Genomic DNA, 17,367 nt, shown 5'->3' with positions numbered 1-17,367 from the left:
TATATATATATATATATATTTCATGTCACTGTTGTTCTGACTCTCCTCCTCACCTCTCATTTCAGTGACAAATGTAACAGAACCAGACTTCAAGTCCAAGGACTGGGTTTTCCTTAACTACACCTACAAACGCTTTGAGGGATTGACACAGCGTGGCACCATCCCCACTTACATGAAGGCGGGCAAGGCGTGAAACTGGCACTGATGGTCTGGAAGAGAAGGATTAGAATGTAAATGACAATTCAAATGCAGATGAAAAGCTTATGCACTGCCGCTTTGAGCTACACAGTAGACCTGTTCTCAGAGGAGTCCCTGGTGACGATAAAAAAGGAAAATGGAAAAAAAGCATAATTATATGGCCAAACATATGGAAAGACTCTCTTGTCCTGCTGCTTAGCTAAAAGGAGACACAAATGTTGTCCAAATGCTCTTCAACACTGGATCAAACAGGGTCACAGATTTAAAAAAAAAAAAGGAAGCAGATACATCACTGAAGCCTTACGTTCAGAAAACAGAGGATGTTTTAACCTCGAACCTCTTAGGTGACTACACTGCAATAAAGTTAATCTCTCTGTCATTTTTAAGCTTCTTTCCCCAGGAAGTTGAGAATCTGTATTAACCCAAATGAAACCTGTACAATGTTAGACACACTCTATGATATAGTTAACTATCTGATGCTGAATATTTCCCACAAGTGTATTTTGTGTTTTTGTGCAGTTGTTTTAATGTATGATTGCAACCTACCTAGAAATAACTTGAAGAGGAGCAGTTTTGTTTTTTTTGTTTGTCAGAGCTAGTGAGCAGCCAGCCCTCCTCTACCCGTCCCTCTGCATTTCATCCATACAGTGATGTAGTTGATTCATTTTTGTTTGATTGTGAGCGTTGTTGACCTATGCAACCATTTTTATAGTTGGTGTAACACATGCAAGATGTAGCTTCAGTCAGTGGTTTTAAAGGGAAGCTAAATAATTCTAAAAACTTGCCCTCCTTTATGTAATCGAGTTTTAGAAATATACAGGGTTTAAAATGATGAAAATAATCAGGTGAATCGCAAGAACATTTTAGCATACTATCAGCAAAATTAACTTAAGATGATCAAAGCTTTAACCAAATAACTACATAATGGAGAACACAAGTTGGTAAGTGAACTTTGTGTATGGCTGTTAAAAGTTTTGGCGTTATTGTATATGGAGTATGAGAGACATCACAGCCAGTAACGTTAATTATTTCTTACAAGCTGTCTTGGTTGTTGAGGATATTTAGTGAATGGACACCTGCTGTTGTTGTGCATGACTACAAGTTCTGGCCAGATAGAAACACTGAAAAGAGTAAATGCTGTAGCTAATGTGTAAAAGATTGGTGCTGGGGGGTTTTACTTAATATATTCACTTTTGTTGCTTTGTTAAATGTTTACTTGGTGTAAAAATGTAAAAGCAAGAAATAAATGTTAAACATATGGACCGTTTTCACAGCTGCAATTGGCTTGAGTATGGACCCAATTTATACAAATCAATTTGAAGTCAAGCACCCTCTCTAGTGGTGGTTTCTATAACTACAATTTAACAATAAAGTACTGATCAGCACATTCAATTTAGGAGTTTGAGAAAACGGACTTTCTCACTAATTTACTCAATGCCACTTTTAAAACAAAAACGTCAGGCTCTTTGAAATTTAACCAAGTGATTAATCTTAATATATGTTAGATTTAATATCGATCGATATTTTTCTAAATGATGACTATACAATTTCAATTATAATATATATTAAATGCAATTTAAAAATGATATAAACAATTCCTCATACATTTACACTTCATTCTGTAGACCAAAAGAGTGTGGTTCTGATTGGCTCAGCTGTGTTTTGGCTCCGCCTTCGTGCTCATATGGCAGATCTTTTGTAAACACCGCAAGTGATGTCGGGATCGGCCGATTGACGGACTTTCGTTTCATTTCGAGTCGAATGTTTTTTTTAGGTCACGGGGTCAGTCACTAACGTTAGATCATTTCCGACTCCCGATGTTCGATGCAGATCGACCGATTCGTTTTAAAGAACCGGTTCAAACGAACGATTCGTTCTAGTAGTAACGTTGGGTTTCTAATGGTGCTTAGCGTACTATGTTCAGCACGTCGATAAACTGGAGCGACTCGTAAGATTTAATATGCAATATCTCCAAATCTAGTGTGTTAAGCTAGAAAGTTTAGGCCATTAAATGACTCTGCTGAGGCGTGAAATCAGGTCATTTCCTCAATCTCAGGTCTAGTGGACTTGTTTTCTGCTAAATCTGTGCAGGACAATTAACACACATGTTGAGATTAAACCCCATTTTTGATACTCAAAAAGATGTTGTATCAAGCATTTTGGCAAAGGAGGAAAGAGCGAATATAGGTAAGCGGACTTAATGCACTTGCTATATATATATATTTATTATAATTACAGTAGTAGTAGTAGAAGTAGTTTTAATAGTAAACATCACTACTACTATTATTATTATTATTGGTGGTGGTGTTAATACGTCGCTCAGGGCTTTTATTGTTTTGCATTTATTGTTTATATAAATGTATACACATTCACACAAGTTAATGTACTTGTTTAAAATGTGTGCAGGTGTTCTTGAGCCTCGCATTCTGAGCGTGGAGAGCGATGGAGGGGTCGTGTACTCATGGAGAGTACGTTTGGCTTTAGTTTCATGTGTCACTTTAATTTGACCTCTCATGCGCGCGACGCTCCATTCATAGCAGAGCAAATCTGTCGCCAGTCTATAGCAAACGAGCACTACGTGCCATGCATACAATCAGTGTTGGGGAAAGTTACTTTTAAAAGTAATGCATTACAATATTGCGTTACTCCATAAAAAAGTAACTAATTACGGTACTTAGTTACTTTTTATGAAAAGTAATGGGTTGCGTTACTTTTGCGTTACTTTTTAAATTTGGACAGGGCTTGCTTGTTTGTTTTTAAAATAAAAAAGTTATATTTTTGGCAAATGTAAAAGCCTTTTCACACCAAAAGTGAAATGAATAAGCCTCAGGCTGAAGGGAAAGTAAATGTACGTCCGTACAGTAGAATGCAGAAGAAGAAATTTCAACACACTTCAGCAATAAAAAAAGACACACAAATGTTTGTCTAGAGTAATTTGTGCTTATTAGTATGGTTGAATTGGATCATCGAAGGTCAGAAGCAAAGACATTGGTTAATAGAATGGGATTAAATACATAAAGGATATTTGTGTTGTTTAACATTTAATTATTGCAGGTTTGTGTCATATTCTGAGTTGCATTATTTTTATTCATTTTGAGGAATACTGAATCTGTGGGGTTTTTTTTGTGAGTGAGATTAATTAATGCATATTCATATTTATTTTGGAACTACAGTGACATCTTCTGATTTCTCTCAACATGGGGACAGGATAGCTGTCAATCAATAAATTGGAAAAAAATTATTATTTGAAAAGGTAACTCAGATATTCTCTTGTAAATGAAAAAGTAATGCGTTACTTTACTAGTTACTTAGTTAAAAAAGTAATCCGATTATGTAACTCGCGTTACTTGTAATGCGTTACCCCCAACACTGCATACAATAGACACTAGTAAATGGTTTACATGCAAACTGAATGGATGTCACTATGTTCACTTCCTGTTCTCCTTTTTGCTCTTTATGTTATTATTATTTATTTTTTTTACTTACTGATTTCCCAATCCTTATAAATGTTTAGGGAGCAACAGGAACTACAAGAATTGGGAAGTACGATCCTCACAGTACAGAGAATAAGGTACAGAATGGGTAACCATGTTGGAGATGAACATTGGGCCTGTGGATATGTAATTCCAGTCATATACGCATTATTATAAACTGAATATAAATTTACAGTAAAAAATGACAACTTGGATCGGTGTATTAAAATAAGTGAGAATTATGCATCACTTCCAGTCTTAATGGAAGTTAAAGGGATAGTTCACCCAAAAATGAAAATTTGATGTTTCTCTGCTTACCCCCAGGGCATCCAAGATGCAGGTGACTTTGTTTCTTCAGTAGAACACAAACGGAGATTTTTAACTCCAGCCATTGCAGTCTATCAGTCGTATAATGCATGGCAATGGTAACAAAATCTATGAGAGTAAAAAAAACATGCACAGACAAATCCAAATTAAACCCTGCGGCTCGTGACAACAAATTGATGTCCCAACACACGAAACGATCGGTTTGTGCGAGAAACCGAACAGTATTTATATTATTTTACCTCTAATACACCACTGTGTCCAACTGCTTTGAGCGCGCGCACGGCATCCGGTGAGTGAGGTGTGTACGCGCTCTGGTGTAGTTTACGTTAATGGGTGTGTTGATATCCAGCCGAAGAGCACATTGCCATGCATTATACGACTGTTGGACTCCAACGGCTGGAGTTAAAAATCTCCGTTTGTGTTCTACTGAAGAAACAAAGTCACCTACATCTTGGATGCCCTGGGGGTAAGCAGATAAACATCAAATTTTCATTTTTGGGTGAACTATCCCTTTAAGTCACATGCCTCTTGTGTTCACAGCTCCTCTTCACTTTTGACAAGCAAGTGTGTGTCAGCAGCTGCTCTTTAAATAAAGAAGAAACACTCCTAGGTGAGACTGCAGGCCAATATAGTTTTTTTTTTTAGCATGAAGGCATTATTGTATTGCTAGTGTTTAATTCAGTTCATTATGATCACCTTTTGGGTTTGAGAAGGTGATTACTAATGTGAGCTTTTTCTGTGCTAGCGGTCAGTCTGTCTCAGTCCACACAGGGAGGAGGCCGCTTTAAACCAGGTACAGGACATATTTAAGATGATAAAAAGTCTTAAATATATTAAATGATATATAAAAATCTTATTATTTTAATAAGTATTACATTTTGGGATGGAAAACAGGAATCATGATACAACCAGTGATTATTAAACTTCAAAAGGCTATGATTATATTAAATTAGTATGTATAGTGCAGCTAACTGTAACTGTAAACAAGGTTATATATACTGTATACACACACACAGTTTACATAGTTTAAAGTAGGCCTATGAATAATTACATTACTATTAAATAGTTTAAGCAGAAATAATTATAAGCCTAGATTACTTTTTGCATTGTAATAAATTCATTTTGCTTATAAATGCTTCATTGTATCCCTTTATTGAGAAAAACACATTATTTGATGAATTTTAATTGTACCACTTAAGTTTTTTTTAATGCACTCCTAAATTTAAATTCAAGCCCTCTTTTGGGCCTTTTATTCATTTAATAATAATAATAATAATAATAATAATCAGTTTTGTGAGACACTGAGAAATGTTACTGTATTGATTCAAATGGACAATTGAATACATTTGACTGAACTCCACTATATCAATTGTTGTAATTTTCAGTTTTAAGTTACAGTTTAACATAGTTTTATTCACCTTTATGGCATGATTGTCACAAGTTCCTGTTTCTGAAATATTTTTATGGTTAGACCATTTGAGGAGGAAGAAGCTTTTTTGCAGTTTTATACCAATATGCTTTCACTTCTCTTATGGGGTGAAATAAATAATAAAATAACAATTTTGTGTCTTAAAGAAACCCCTAATTCTTTCACCAAATACATGTACAAAAAGTTTAACTGTAGGCCTAACGATTGTTTGATTTAGACAAGTTTGACAAGAGGCATACAATTTATACTATTTTGCTCACATCATAATACAATTGGAAATAAAAGTGCATTCACAAAACAGAGAATCTAAATGTATATAAATGAGCTTAGCAGAGGTTTGCAGTCACGCTGTCCAGGTTATTCTTTAACCCCTTGACATAATTCTGTTTTCTTTCTGCTTTAGTGTCAAAATGTTTAACTCTTCTCATTGAGATACACCCAATCAACAACACAAAGGTCCTGAAGGCAGTGGACTGCAAAGTCAAAGTGCAGGTAGTAATCGGCAGTTATGTGAAGCTGGGGATGAAAAACACATTGAAATCACTTCGAAATTTTCTTTTATTTCCCATGACCCCCTTTCTAGTTTCTTCATCCTAAGACATGTCGGACCACCGTACTGGAGAGTCATTTGCTGTTGGCGGCAGAGGATGGCTGTATGTTTTGTGGAAATGTTTCAGAAGCCATCAATATGCTTTTTTGCATTGCACTATACCATATTTTGTTCAAGCTACTACTATTTTGAACATATTTATTGTAATTTATCATGAATGGTTATATTGTTTCTAACAGATGTTGATCAGTACCACATTACTCTGATGAGGCAGGAGGGCTACAGAGTGGTAAGGGCTGCTCTTGATATTTTTTATGATATAAGGATTTATATCAATCTAATGATGCTCATACGAATGGTAAAACACATGTGCTTGTTCAAACAGGTGATGCAGAATCCTGAGCGTCCGAGCAGAGAGAGAGTTGCAGAGGACTTCAGTTGGGTCCAATGGGACTCGGATACTCAAAGAATCTTCTACCTCTCTGCACGGGTCAGAATCTCTTTCAATTGACTTTCACTGTTGACTTTCTACATCCAAGAAATCTAAAATCTTTTAGATTTCTTGGATGTAGCCATTTGATAATAAAGGCTTTTTAACTCACAAGAGTGCCATTTTTTGATTGACTTTCACTGTTGTTTGACCTTATTTTTTTTCTTCTCTGAGTTTTGAAGATGTACATATTTCCAGTATGGTTCTTTTTTTCCATCTTATAGGAGAAACACACACTGAAGTGTGTGCAGTTTTACCCCGATCACAACTTTGAGACTGTGGTAAACATCTTTGTGTCACATCTAAACTGCCTTATTTTAATAATATTTAGAGGAACTGATTAATTCAAAACAAATGCTTTTATGTGCAACAGTTTGAGCTTCCACTGGAGATGTCCAATGTTTGTATTTTCTCCACTTTTTCGCATGTTTTGACTTAATCACAATCAACATGCTTCACATGTTGATAGTTTAAAAGCTGGCTTATAATCGCAAAAGCAGTTCCTGAAATCATCTATTGCCGAATGTATGCTGTAAATCGCCTACATGATTTCTGCTGATCTGCATTTCAGCTATTTTGGCTTTGATTTTGTGTTTGTATGTAATTAATTTGATTTGAACTGATGTAAGTTGCTGTTCTGAATCTCTGGATGTCATGAACAGGAACCATGTGTGTGTGCTACAGCCATCCAGTTCACTGGCATAAGGACGCCACCTACACTATTGCATTTGTGCACAGAGGTACAAAACATCATGCAGCAGTGATATAAACATTTTCACAAAGATCATTATATAGAGGATTAAATCGACTCTCTCTGATAGGTTGCAGTAAGACGTTCACTGTGTCTCTAGAGAAAGGCTCTGCACCTGCTAATTTGCCAACCGTCCATCCTATCTTCATTCATCTGGGTTAGGACAGCCAACATCTCTCACTCAGCCCACAGAAATCCATCCAACCCTGTCTTTAATTCTCTCTCATACAGTACATGGAAAGTCATTCATCTGAAATAGTGTCATAGGTTATCTTCTCAGTTGATGTTTTATTCATTTCAGATTATTATATTGTGGTGTACCTGGCTGATAATTTCCTTCACCTCATCAACTGCAGACAACAAGACCTGCTCTGCTACAGTCTTTTCCTGTCAGGTACAGCCTAATATATATATATTTTTTTTTTTGTCTTTATCTTCAGAAGTTTGGGTGAGTTTTTCCTGGGTTTTTTGTTTCATTTCATTTGAACTACTGCAATATATTTGATATTTATTATTGTCTGATATTTTTATTATTTTGTGTTATGAATGTTAGACTTTGCATATATTTTAACTAGTGCTGTCAAATGATTAATCGCGATTAATCGCATCCAAAATAAAAGTTTTTGTTTACAAAATATATGTGTGTGTACTGTGTATATTTATTATGTATATATAAATACACACACGTACAGTATATATTTGGAAAATATTTACATGTATATTTATATTTATATTACAGATAATTAATATATAAACATAACATATGTTTCTTAAATATATACATGTATGTGTGTGTATTTATATAGACATAATAAATATACACCGTACACACACGTTATGTGAACAAAAACTTTTATTTTGGATGCGATTAATCACAATTAATCATTTGACAGCACTAATTTTAACATATATTTAGGATGATTTTAACTGTAATTTGAAATGTTCTTTAAACAACCACTTAAACGAATTCTGCAGTGCTGATCGTTTGTGTATTTCTGTGTTTTCTGTGTGTATTACCTTACTCTGTGCCTTCTCCCAGGGGCAGATGGTCACATTGAAGCCCTGGGTTCAGGCAGAGAAGTTGTGAGTGTGTCTGGCAGCAGGCTGCTTGATGTCCGTGCCGGCAGGATGTACACCATGGAGCTCAATCCGGACTTCCTGCTTGAGCTTCTCAGTTCAGACAGGCCAGAGGCCCAGCGGCTTGCTGCTCTGCACTGCATGCTGGTCTACCTTCAGCCAAATCCTGTGATAGAGCTCAAGGTGAGCAAGAGAGAGAGAGATTAGTTTTGTGTGCTGAAAATTCACTCTAATGTGTGATTCTCATTTCTCTCTGGTTCCAGATTATAAACTGGATCAGTGAGAATGTCATGAGCTTTGATGCTTTTGATCAGATTCAGGAATTTATTCTAGGTGCGTGCTTCTATTCATGCGACCTATGTCAGTTTTGCATGCAAAATGAGTATTAAAAAAAGTGTACAACTCTCATTTCAGCGACCCTGTACAGAATAAACTACCAGCAGTGTGTGAGCCTAGATAAGTTGTTGCCGTACTCCTGTGTTTTCGAGAAAAAGGTGCACTGAGTACTTTTTCCCCTGATAAAAAAGACTCTACATCACTTATTTTTCTGTTTTATATGAGCTTGAATGAAAGTCCTATGTCTTTTTTTTCCCCAGGAGCTTCCTGTGGCTCTGACAGCAATCCCTGGGGTGAAATGCACTCCTGAACTGCTCTGTCAGCCAATAATTAAAGGGAAGGTAAGAGAGATCCAAATTCTACATGCATTATTGTATTATATGAAATATTCTTTCCATGATAAACAGCAGGACATTTTTTTGAGAGTTTGAGAGTATTTCAAACAGATGTGGCTGTTTATGCATTTAATTTAATTAAGCTGTTAAGATTATGATCACTATTTAAAGCCAACTTTGAAATAAAAATTGATCCGATTTACTTTCTTAATGCATGTTAATGAGCATATTGTACACAATTCATGTTCTGTATACCACATTACAGACATTAAATGGGATGACAAATTAGCAAAAAGCAGTGCACTTTCTAAACACTAGGTGGCAGAAGAAACAGTGGCAGATCAGTAAGAGTGCATAGACTGAAGCAGGCAAAAGCCAATCCATCTCGACTTCATTAAATCTGCTTGGTAGAGGTGTCAGCAGGAAACATATCAACAGGAAATGTTTGAGTTATGAAATAGATTTCAACTGTCAACTGAAACCAAAAAATTGATAGATCAGAATGAAATTGTGAAACCCCTCCATCACTAAGACGCACTTTCGTTTGTCGAAAGTGTACAGTGACTTACACTGAACAAAATTATAAACGCAACACTTTTGTTTTTGCCCCCATTTTTCATGAGCTGAACTCAAAGATCTAAGACTTTTTCTATGTACACAAAAGGCCTATTTCTCTCAAATATTGTTCACAAATCTGTCTAAATCTGTGTTAGTGAGCACTTCTCCTTTGCCGAGATAATCCGTGCTTTTATGAAACGTCTGTTTTGCAAATCTTCTTTTGCAATAATGTTGTAATTTGTATTTTATCATTGTGGGAATAATTTTGCTTCTTGTGGGTTAAAGCCTAAAAGCCTGCAGGGTTATTGGGAGGAGCTCCAACATGTCTTGGACAGGATGAGGTACTTTGAGGTAGTACCGAGCCCACGCTTCAGGTCCAGTCTGATTAAAGAGGACTGGGACAGATTTCAGGCTGCTATGGTGAGCGCTAGGACCACACATTACGCATCAGGACTGAAGTGACCCAGAATCTATATTAAAAGTTAATCAAATTTGTTAAAATGTTTAATTTTGGTCAAAAAGTTGTGGGATTTGTAGACAAGCATAAGTGTTAATTTCACACACACATTCACAAAAGTCCCTAGAGGAGCACACATTTCTCAGTAAAGACATTCTTTATGGATAATTTATTTCTTAATCAAACCCAGATGAGATGTTTAACAAAAGTTATTTGCATTCTTTTTTATTGTGAAATTAAATCCTCAGTGAAGCTCAAAAATTGAAATATTACCTACAGTTGAAACACTGTCATTCATAGAAAATGTGAACACCAGCTGAAGACTGCAGGCTTGCGGCAAAAACATCTTTATGGCCATATTGGGAAAGTGTTTTATTATTAATGTTTTATTATTGAATCACAGCACATTTGTATGATTTTTTGAGAAATATAGAAGTTTGAGAAATATAACATTCAAACATATTGCAGAACTCAATAATTACACATTAGTTTGACTTTTTTTCCCTTAAAAAGGAACTGGATACACATGTAACAACAACAAAAAAGTGATTTATTTTATAATAAAAAATTATATTTTATTTTATTGACAGCCCTAGTTATAAGGGCTATACATATATATTTATACATTTTATAAATGTATAATACTATATGCAGTATATGTTATATATTTTTATACAACAGTTCGTTCTGGTTCTCAAATCTGATTGGTTGAGTATTAAAATATGAAAGGCACAATATATTGACTGGTGAGCACCTACAGTAGGACTATGCTACAACTATCTGTTTAAAAATATCAATTTTTGCTGTTATTGCTGCAGAACTCCGAGAAGAAGAAATCTCCCCGCTATCAAAGCCAAATTGAGGAGAACACAAAAAAGTGGGTGGAGTTTGGCATGTGCCAAATATTATGTGCGTGAGTGTGCTTGGAGACTGAGTGTGCAAGAAAGTGTGTTACAAAACAAAACAAGAGTACTCTTATATGAATAAGTTGAACCTCTTTAAAACAAGACAATATTTACTTTTGCTGTTTTGGTGTTGGTGAAATGCAGCTTGATGTAATTCAAATGTCTCTTTTCCTGTTTTTCTTAAATGCAGAGTTCTGTCCATGGTGGACACTTGGCGTTTGGGTAAGAGAAACTAAGTTTAAATGGCCAGTCGTGTCAACGAAAGGACACTTGTGAGATTATTTATCCCTGATCAAATCCTGGAAATATTTCAAACTTTCATGGAAAGTCCCTGTGACTGGAGTTTCAGTTTCAGGGTCACATTCTCTGGTTTGAATGTAATCAGTCTCTAGGTTTATGTGAGGTTAATATATATATATATATATATATATGTATATATATATATACATATTATATTTTGGTATAGTATTATTTACATATAGAATTAACACAGTACAGTGTACAGTCAACCAAATTTTTTTTTTAAATGACCCGCAGACTGTACATTACCTTTTTAAAAGCATCCTTATGTGTGAAGTGCATATATATCTCTGTTTTTTTCAGATGGTAGACAAACTCAGAGAGCACTTAAACAGACATTTATCACGACTTGGGAAGAAAAAGATCGATTTGCTGGTGGTGAATTATGCTGCGAAGCTGGTATGTGTTTGTGCTTTTGCATCATTATGAAATCTCTTGCAGCGCACGTGTTTGCAATTGGCAGCTGTGGGACAAATCTCCTCTGTCGACACAAAACAAAGCTGCACCTTAAGCAAAGCACCCTTTTCTGATTATTTTAAGTCTGCCACTAGATAAAACTGATAAAACTATTTAGTGATTGGGTTATAAATTGTGGACCAAAATGAGTCTTTAAATATGCACAGGGCGACGACGTTCTATCTTATAGTGTGCGCTTGGCCCCTGAGTGATAAACTCTTGTCCTTATGCCAAAACACAGTTATCTCCCTCCTGCTTGGAAGATTGGAACAAACCTCATAATGTTCTACTCTCCTATTGCGTAAAGGAAAAAAGTTCAAGATATGCACTAAATATCTGTTTCCACCAAATTGTCACTGGATCGAGACCAAAGGGGAAGCAGACTTTTACTGGTTCTTCCTGTTTTCAGACCAGGATGAGCATGAGGATGTGAGAACACATTCATTATCTGCCAAGCGTAAGCGAGTGTTGGAGTTAATGAGCTTGCTCAAGTGAAACTAAAGTGAGCAGGGGTGGTGCTCGTGTATTTGTGCACTCATTGAAAACAGGAACGGAGAGTGAGTCAGACTGCCCAGTACACTCTCTGACAGTTGTCACTTGAGGACAGTGAGAGTTTATTTCCACTGAACATCTTGACAGATTCATAGTAGTTTCATAGAGGGATGGGTGTTGTCTTGAATCTGCTATATGTATTTTTGTAACATATAACTGTGTTGTGTTCAGCTGGAACTGGTGTGGCACGTGTTGGAATTGATGTGGCAGAAGCTGAAGTTGGGCCCCTGGGTGCTCTGCATGTATGTGCACCTGGCCATATTTTACTTCCTCTTTGGGGGGAACGAGAGTGCTTTATTTCTTGAATCTAAAGCCTTCAATTTTCTGTTTTAGTAAGCAGCAGGGTAGTTCAGAAGAGTGGGCGATGTTTCATGTGATGTTTCGCATTCTGGAAGCAACTAAAGGACTCTGTCTCCCCCTCCCTCCAGGTAAGAAGACGCCTGACTGAGACAATCTGAGAACACTTAGAAAACAGTTCCAAATCCTAGTGAGCTCCCTGTTTGTCTACTACATGCCTATTAAGACAGAATCCTAACTGAACCTCAAAAGTGACTATTTGGAGTGCTCCACATGGGCAGCAACTCGCACAAATATTTCTCCTTACATGAAAAGACTCAATTCACAATTGATTCCAATAGAGTTGGACGTTAACATCTTACTATACTTTAGTAAAACAGTTCTTGTTGGGAGCATATTTCTACTATTTAAGTAGGCAGTTCACTAGATCTTACAGAGTTAATGTTCTTGATATAATAAGAAAAAAGGGAGCTGCTGTATTTTCTTTCCATGATTAGATGTTTTTAGAGTTTGTTTAATGTTGCTAAAGGGAAAAACTGAATATTTAGTTCTCCCATGGCTGACCAAATACATTTGAATCCTCTAAAGATTAATCAAATGAGCATCTCTCCAAACTCCAAATGAATCCCATGTAGTCTAGCGATTGGGTGTGTCTGATTTTCTATGACCCAGTGAGGGAAAAAAAGTGGTTTCTGAAATCTGAAGTGTGCCAGATCTATCTGGGTGGATCCACTCTTTGACACAAATGCTTTGGCCTGGGCTCAGACCTGCCTGGAAGACGATTAGTAGTGGAGTCATTGACCCAATGCTTCAGTTCTGTCCACTCTATCCATCACAAAACTGGTTTAATCGCTTAAGTGGTTTATTATGTGTGCACTTGTAGGTTATTCCACACTGTTAAGTGTGCTTGGATCCCGATGTCTCCCACAGCACACTTTTCTCCAGTATGTGGACCATGGCCTTCTTCAGCTCACAGAACCATTTGTTTCACGACTTATGACAGGTACTAATTTTAACACATTTTAATTCACCCTGTTCTGAAAACTGTCCATTTACATACATAAAGTACTTAGACTTTACCGGTCAACTTTGAACTCCTGTGCTGTCCTACAGCATATTCTTGGTCACTGCATTAAGGTCTCCAATAGACAAAAAACGTATCCCTGACCTGTATAAAATGAATTAGATTTGAATCAAACAGTGACTTTGGATAAATATGAGACCACATTATTAAAGAAACATAGCCATTTAGGAGTTAGTGTTTTATTTTAAGAACAATGTTATGTTCTCTCACTCTTTCTATGTATCTCATGACAGATTTAGATAACAGTGATGCCAATGAGCAGTTGAAGTTCAGTATTCTGAAAAGACTTCCTGAGGTAAGTTTCCTACTTAACTCTTCTCTTGAAATCTGTGTCTTGTGAGGTCTGACCCCTGCCCCACTTCTTGCTTGAGCTTGGAGCTGCTTTCGTAGATGTCAGAATTAATCCTGTGTAAAAGAAAAGGAATGTGAGCATGTTTGTGGTCGTGTTGGGTCACGGCCTGTGCTAGGGCTTCAGTCTTTGTTTTCTAGTCTCAAGGCAGCCAAGTGAGGAAGTGCGGCAGGTGTAATAGAAAAGTGCAAGCCAATTACTCCCTTGCTGATTAGTTTGGCTGTTTTCCATGGTAGTGCACTCATCCATTATTGATTTCCCACCTCTTCCTCTTGTTTTGGAAACATTTTGGTTCCTAGTGTTATTGTAAATGATTAATCTGTGCAAGTTATTCCAAAAAATCTAAACTTGTCTTCAGAATCTATCATTAAAGTAGATGGTATTCTTTCTCTGGAATGAGAAAATATTAACCAATAGCCAAATAGTTGTAGTTATAGTAATGCAGCTTTCCTAAAATTGACAATATTTAACACAGTATTTTAATGGTGGATAACATTAATATTAATCCAATCAACTCCCTGTGTCCCACCCAACATTTTTGCTTAATGAATATTGTATTTGAATCATAAATGTCACATTGCGAACCGATAAATGTCACATTACGGGTTGTGAATTCCATTTCATGTTGACATTATGTTTTTGTAATTAGCATATGGAGCAGAAAGTTAGCCAGCAGTGGGATCACCCCATAACTTCTGCATGCATCTCCAGAGAATACATCAGGACTCTGCTGGAAAAAAACTTAGAAAACACTGTGAGTATGGCAGGGGGCAGACCCGGTTCCAGAACCAAATTATGAAAGGATTATAGCTTATTATATCGCCTACATACTAGAAGGCTTACCAGGAGATGATTCACAAGAGTGCAGAACTCAGTACTGAACAAAATCCCTGACGTTTTGAGCAGAGAGTGGATTCTGACTAACTTAAACACCTCTGATTAGTCATTGCATTTAAGAAATCAACTGATTTGCCTATGATTGGCTACTTTGTTCAACACTACAAAACACATTGTAAATAGAAACCTTTGATGCTCTTCAGAACATAAACACAAATACATTGGAGCATTTGCCAGTTTCACCAATTCAACTGAGGGTGCTTTTGCTTTCATTTGAAATATTTTTTCTTTTCTTTTCTTTTTTTTTTTTTCGAAAAACACTGCGGCGTGAAACTGGTTTGAATATCTGCCAAACAACTGCAACTAATACTTGGATGAAAAAGCTTGTTAGACTAGATGCTGATTGAAATATTACAACCGCTGTTTTGATGTACAGTTCTATATCGAACAAAGAATCAAGTGTTTTGTTCCTTAGGAAACTGAATCATGGTCTTGGCTCTTAGTTCAGAACAAATGCTCCCATGTTTACCAGCTAAACAAGTGATAGTTTTTGTAATTAGCATATGGAGCAGAAAGTTAGCCAGCAGTGGGATCACCCCATAACTTCTGCATGCATCTCCAGAGAATACGTCAGGACTCTGCTGGAAAAAAACTTAGAAAACACTGTGAGTATGGCAGGGGGCAGACCCGGTTCCAGAACTAAATTATGAAAGGATTATAGCTTATTATATCGCCTACATACTAGAAGGCTTACCAGGAGATGATTCACAAGAGTGCAGAACTCAGCACTGAACAAAATCCCTGACGTTTTGAGCAGAGAGTGGATTCTGACTAACTTAAACACCTCTGATTAGTCATTGCATTTAAGAAATCAACTGATTTGCCTATGATTGGCTACTTTGTTCAACACTACAAAACACATTGTAAATAGAAACCTTTGATGCTCTTCAGAACATAAACACAAATACATTGGAGCATTTGCCAGTTTCACCAATTCAACTGAGGGTGCTTTTGCTTTCATTTGAAATATTTTTTCTTTTCTTTTCTTTTTTTTTTTTTTCGAAAAACACTGCGGCGTGAAACTGGTTTGAATATCTGCCAAACAACTGCAACTAATACTTGGATGAAAAAGCTTGTTAGACTAGATGCTGATTGAAATATTACAACCGCTGTTTTGATGTACAGTTCTATATCGAACAAAGAATCAAGTGTTTTGTTTCTTAGGAAACTGAATCATGGTCTTGGCTCTTAGTTCAGAACAAATGCGAAAAACACTGCGGCGTGAAACTGGTTTGAATATCTGCCAAACAACTGCAACTAATACTTGGATGAAAAAGCTTGTTAGACTAGATGCTGATTGAAATATTACAACCGCTGTTTTGATGTACAGTTCTATATCGAACAAAGAATCAAGTGTTTTGTTCCTTAGGAAACTGAATCATGGTCTTGGCTCTTAGTTCAGAACAAATGCTCCCATGTTTACCAGCTAAACAAGTGATATTTTTTAGGACTCTGCACTCTTGGACTATGGCAAGTCATGTTTCTATCCCGATTTCCTGCCCCTAAACTACCTCGCCAAGATTCTCTCAAACAGGGAGGAACAAGGTACACGGTTTCAGAGATGAAGTCATTCATAAAATATGTTGTAGGATAGTAAATATTTTAATTTACTGTAAGGTAATAATTGTGTGGGTGTTGTATTTCAGCTCAGAACCCTTTTGAAGAGCAGGAGAATGTGGATGTCTGGTTTGTGGAGGAGATGGCCTTAAAGCAGACACAGATCAAGCTAGGCTTTGAAGTCAAGTAAAAAAAAAGCCTGGTACAAATGTTAAAGTGGTAAAAAGGGAAACATGGAAAACATTCCGAGAAAATAGGGGGAAAAAGTTCTCCTGGCCAAAGAACAAAGCTTGATATATTTAGGTGACTAGTAATGTACAGAAGTTTTTAAAATGTTAAAACTGTTAGAAATGTTAGTGATATCTTAGATATCTGAAAACTGAAGCCCAAAATCATACTTGACCAAAGATTATTTGCCAACTGTCAGTCTGCTCTTTAAATATCACATTTTAGTACACAGAAGAACACATACTGACTCTACTGATGCCAATACGTATGGGGAATATTATGCACTTTTCTATACACACAGATGCGATGGAAGAGCACCAACAAAAAAGACACATAAAGGGATTTTTTCCCCCAGATGTTATTTGGGGTCAAATTGGGTACATTTGTAACTATTTCAGAAACAAGAAATAAAAAAAAATCATATATTCTTTGTACTCTTCATGCTTAGTTTTTATATTCTACAAAATAAGATGCTTCTTGTCGATAGCAATTTCCTGAAAGGTTATTTTATATTGCTGCCTTGTATGTTTGCTATTATACTGTTTAGCCTGTAAGGCATGCTATTCACTTTGCAGCTGTGTTTAGATGGTTATTGGTTACATTTCTGTAAAGCACTTTGAGCTACTACGTGTATGAAAACCACACTATTAATGAAGTGGATTATTAAGCTATAGCTGTGCCAAGATGAGGGGTTGGTGATATGCCAAAGTATAAAACCATCCAAATGATTTGGCTAAAGATTAGCCATGCAATTATTAAGC

The 17,367-nt window shown here is 36.3% G+C and overlaps 2 protein-coding genes across 5 annotated transcripts in view; both read left to right on the top strand.

Annotated features, from left to right (window-relative positions):
• The window catches only part of stk38l (serine/threonine kinase 38 like), a 7,317-nt gene extending 6,810 nt beyond the window's left edge, over positions 1-507 (top strand). For all 4 annotated transcript variants that reach the window (XM_016279355.1, XM_016279348.1, XM_016279371.1 and 1 more), the window contains exon 14: positions 66-507. In XM_016279355.1, the coding sequence (XP_016134841.1) occupies positions 66-193 (128 nt within the window). In that variant the 3' untranslated portion in view covers positions 194-507. The remainder of the gene's footprint in view (positions 1-65) is intronic.
• Positions 508-1,893: 1,386 nt separating this feature from the next.
• On the top strand, positions 1,894-16,986 carry LOC107591096 (gamma-secretase-activating protein-like). Its single transcript, XM_016280121.1, is given in 28 exon segments — positions 1,894-2,385; positions 2,605-2,666; positions 3,713-3,769; positions 4,539-4,608; positions 4,744-4,791; positions 5,831-5,919; positions 6,011-6,080; positions 6,217-6,266; positions 6,363-6,467; positions 6,692-6,806; positions 7,130-7,207; positions 7,289-7,375; positions 7,520-7,612; positions 8,258-8,478; positions 8,559-8,628; positions 8,710-8,789; positions 8,892-8,972; positions 9,810-9,944; positions 10,800-10,858; positions 11,077-11,158; positions 11,490-11,585; positions 12,366-12,436; positions 12,528-12,622; positions 13,375-13,494; positions 13,809-13,870; positions 14,574-14,678; positions 16,270-16,366; positions 16,468-16,986. Coding segments are annotated over 28 exon segments (2,481 nt in total). The 5' UTR covers positions 1,894-2,303; the 3' UTR covers positions 16,569-16,986.
• The last annotated feature ends 381 nt before the right edge of the window (positions 16,987-17,367 follow it).

Source organism: Sinocyclocheilus grahami, unplaced genomic scaffold (genome assembly GCF_001515645.1).
Source record: "Sinocyclocheilus grahami isolate Dianchi unplaced genomic scaffold, SAMN03320097.WGS_v1.1 scaffold8.1, whole genome shotgun sequence".
NCBI classification, from domain to species: Eukaryota; Metazoa; Chordata; class Actinopteri; order Cypriniformes; family Cyprinidae; genus Sinocyclocheilus; species Sinocyclocheilus grahami.
The sequence above is the reverse complement of the archived record's forward strand: the minus strand, read 5'-3'. Positions and strand labels throughout refer to the sequence as shown.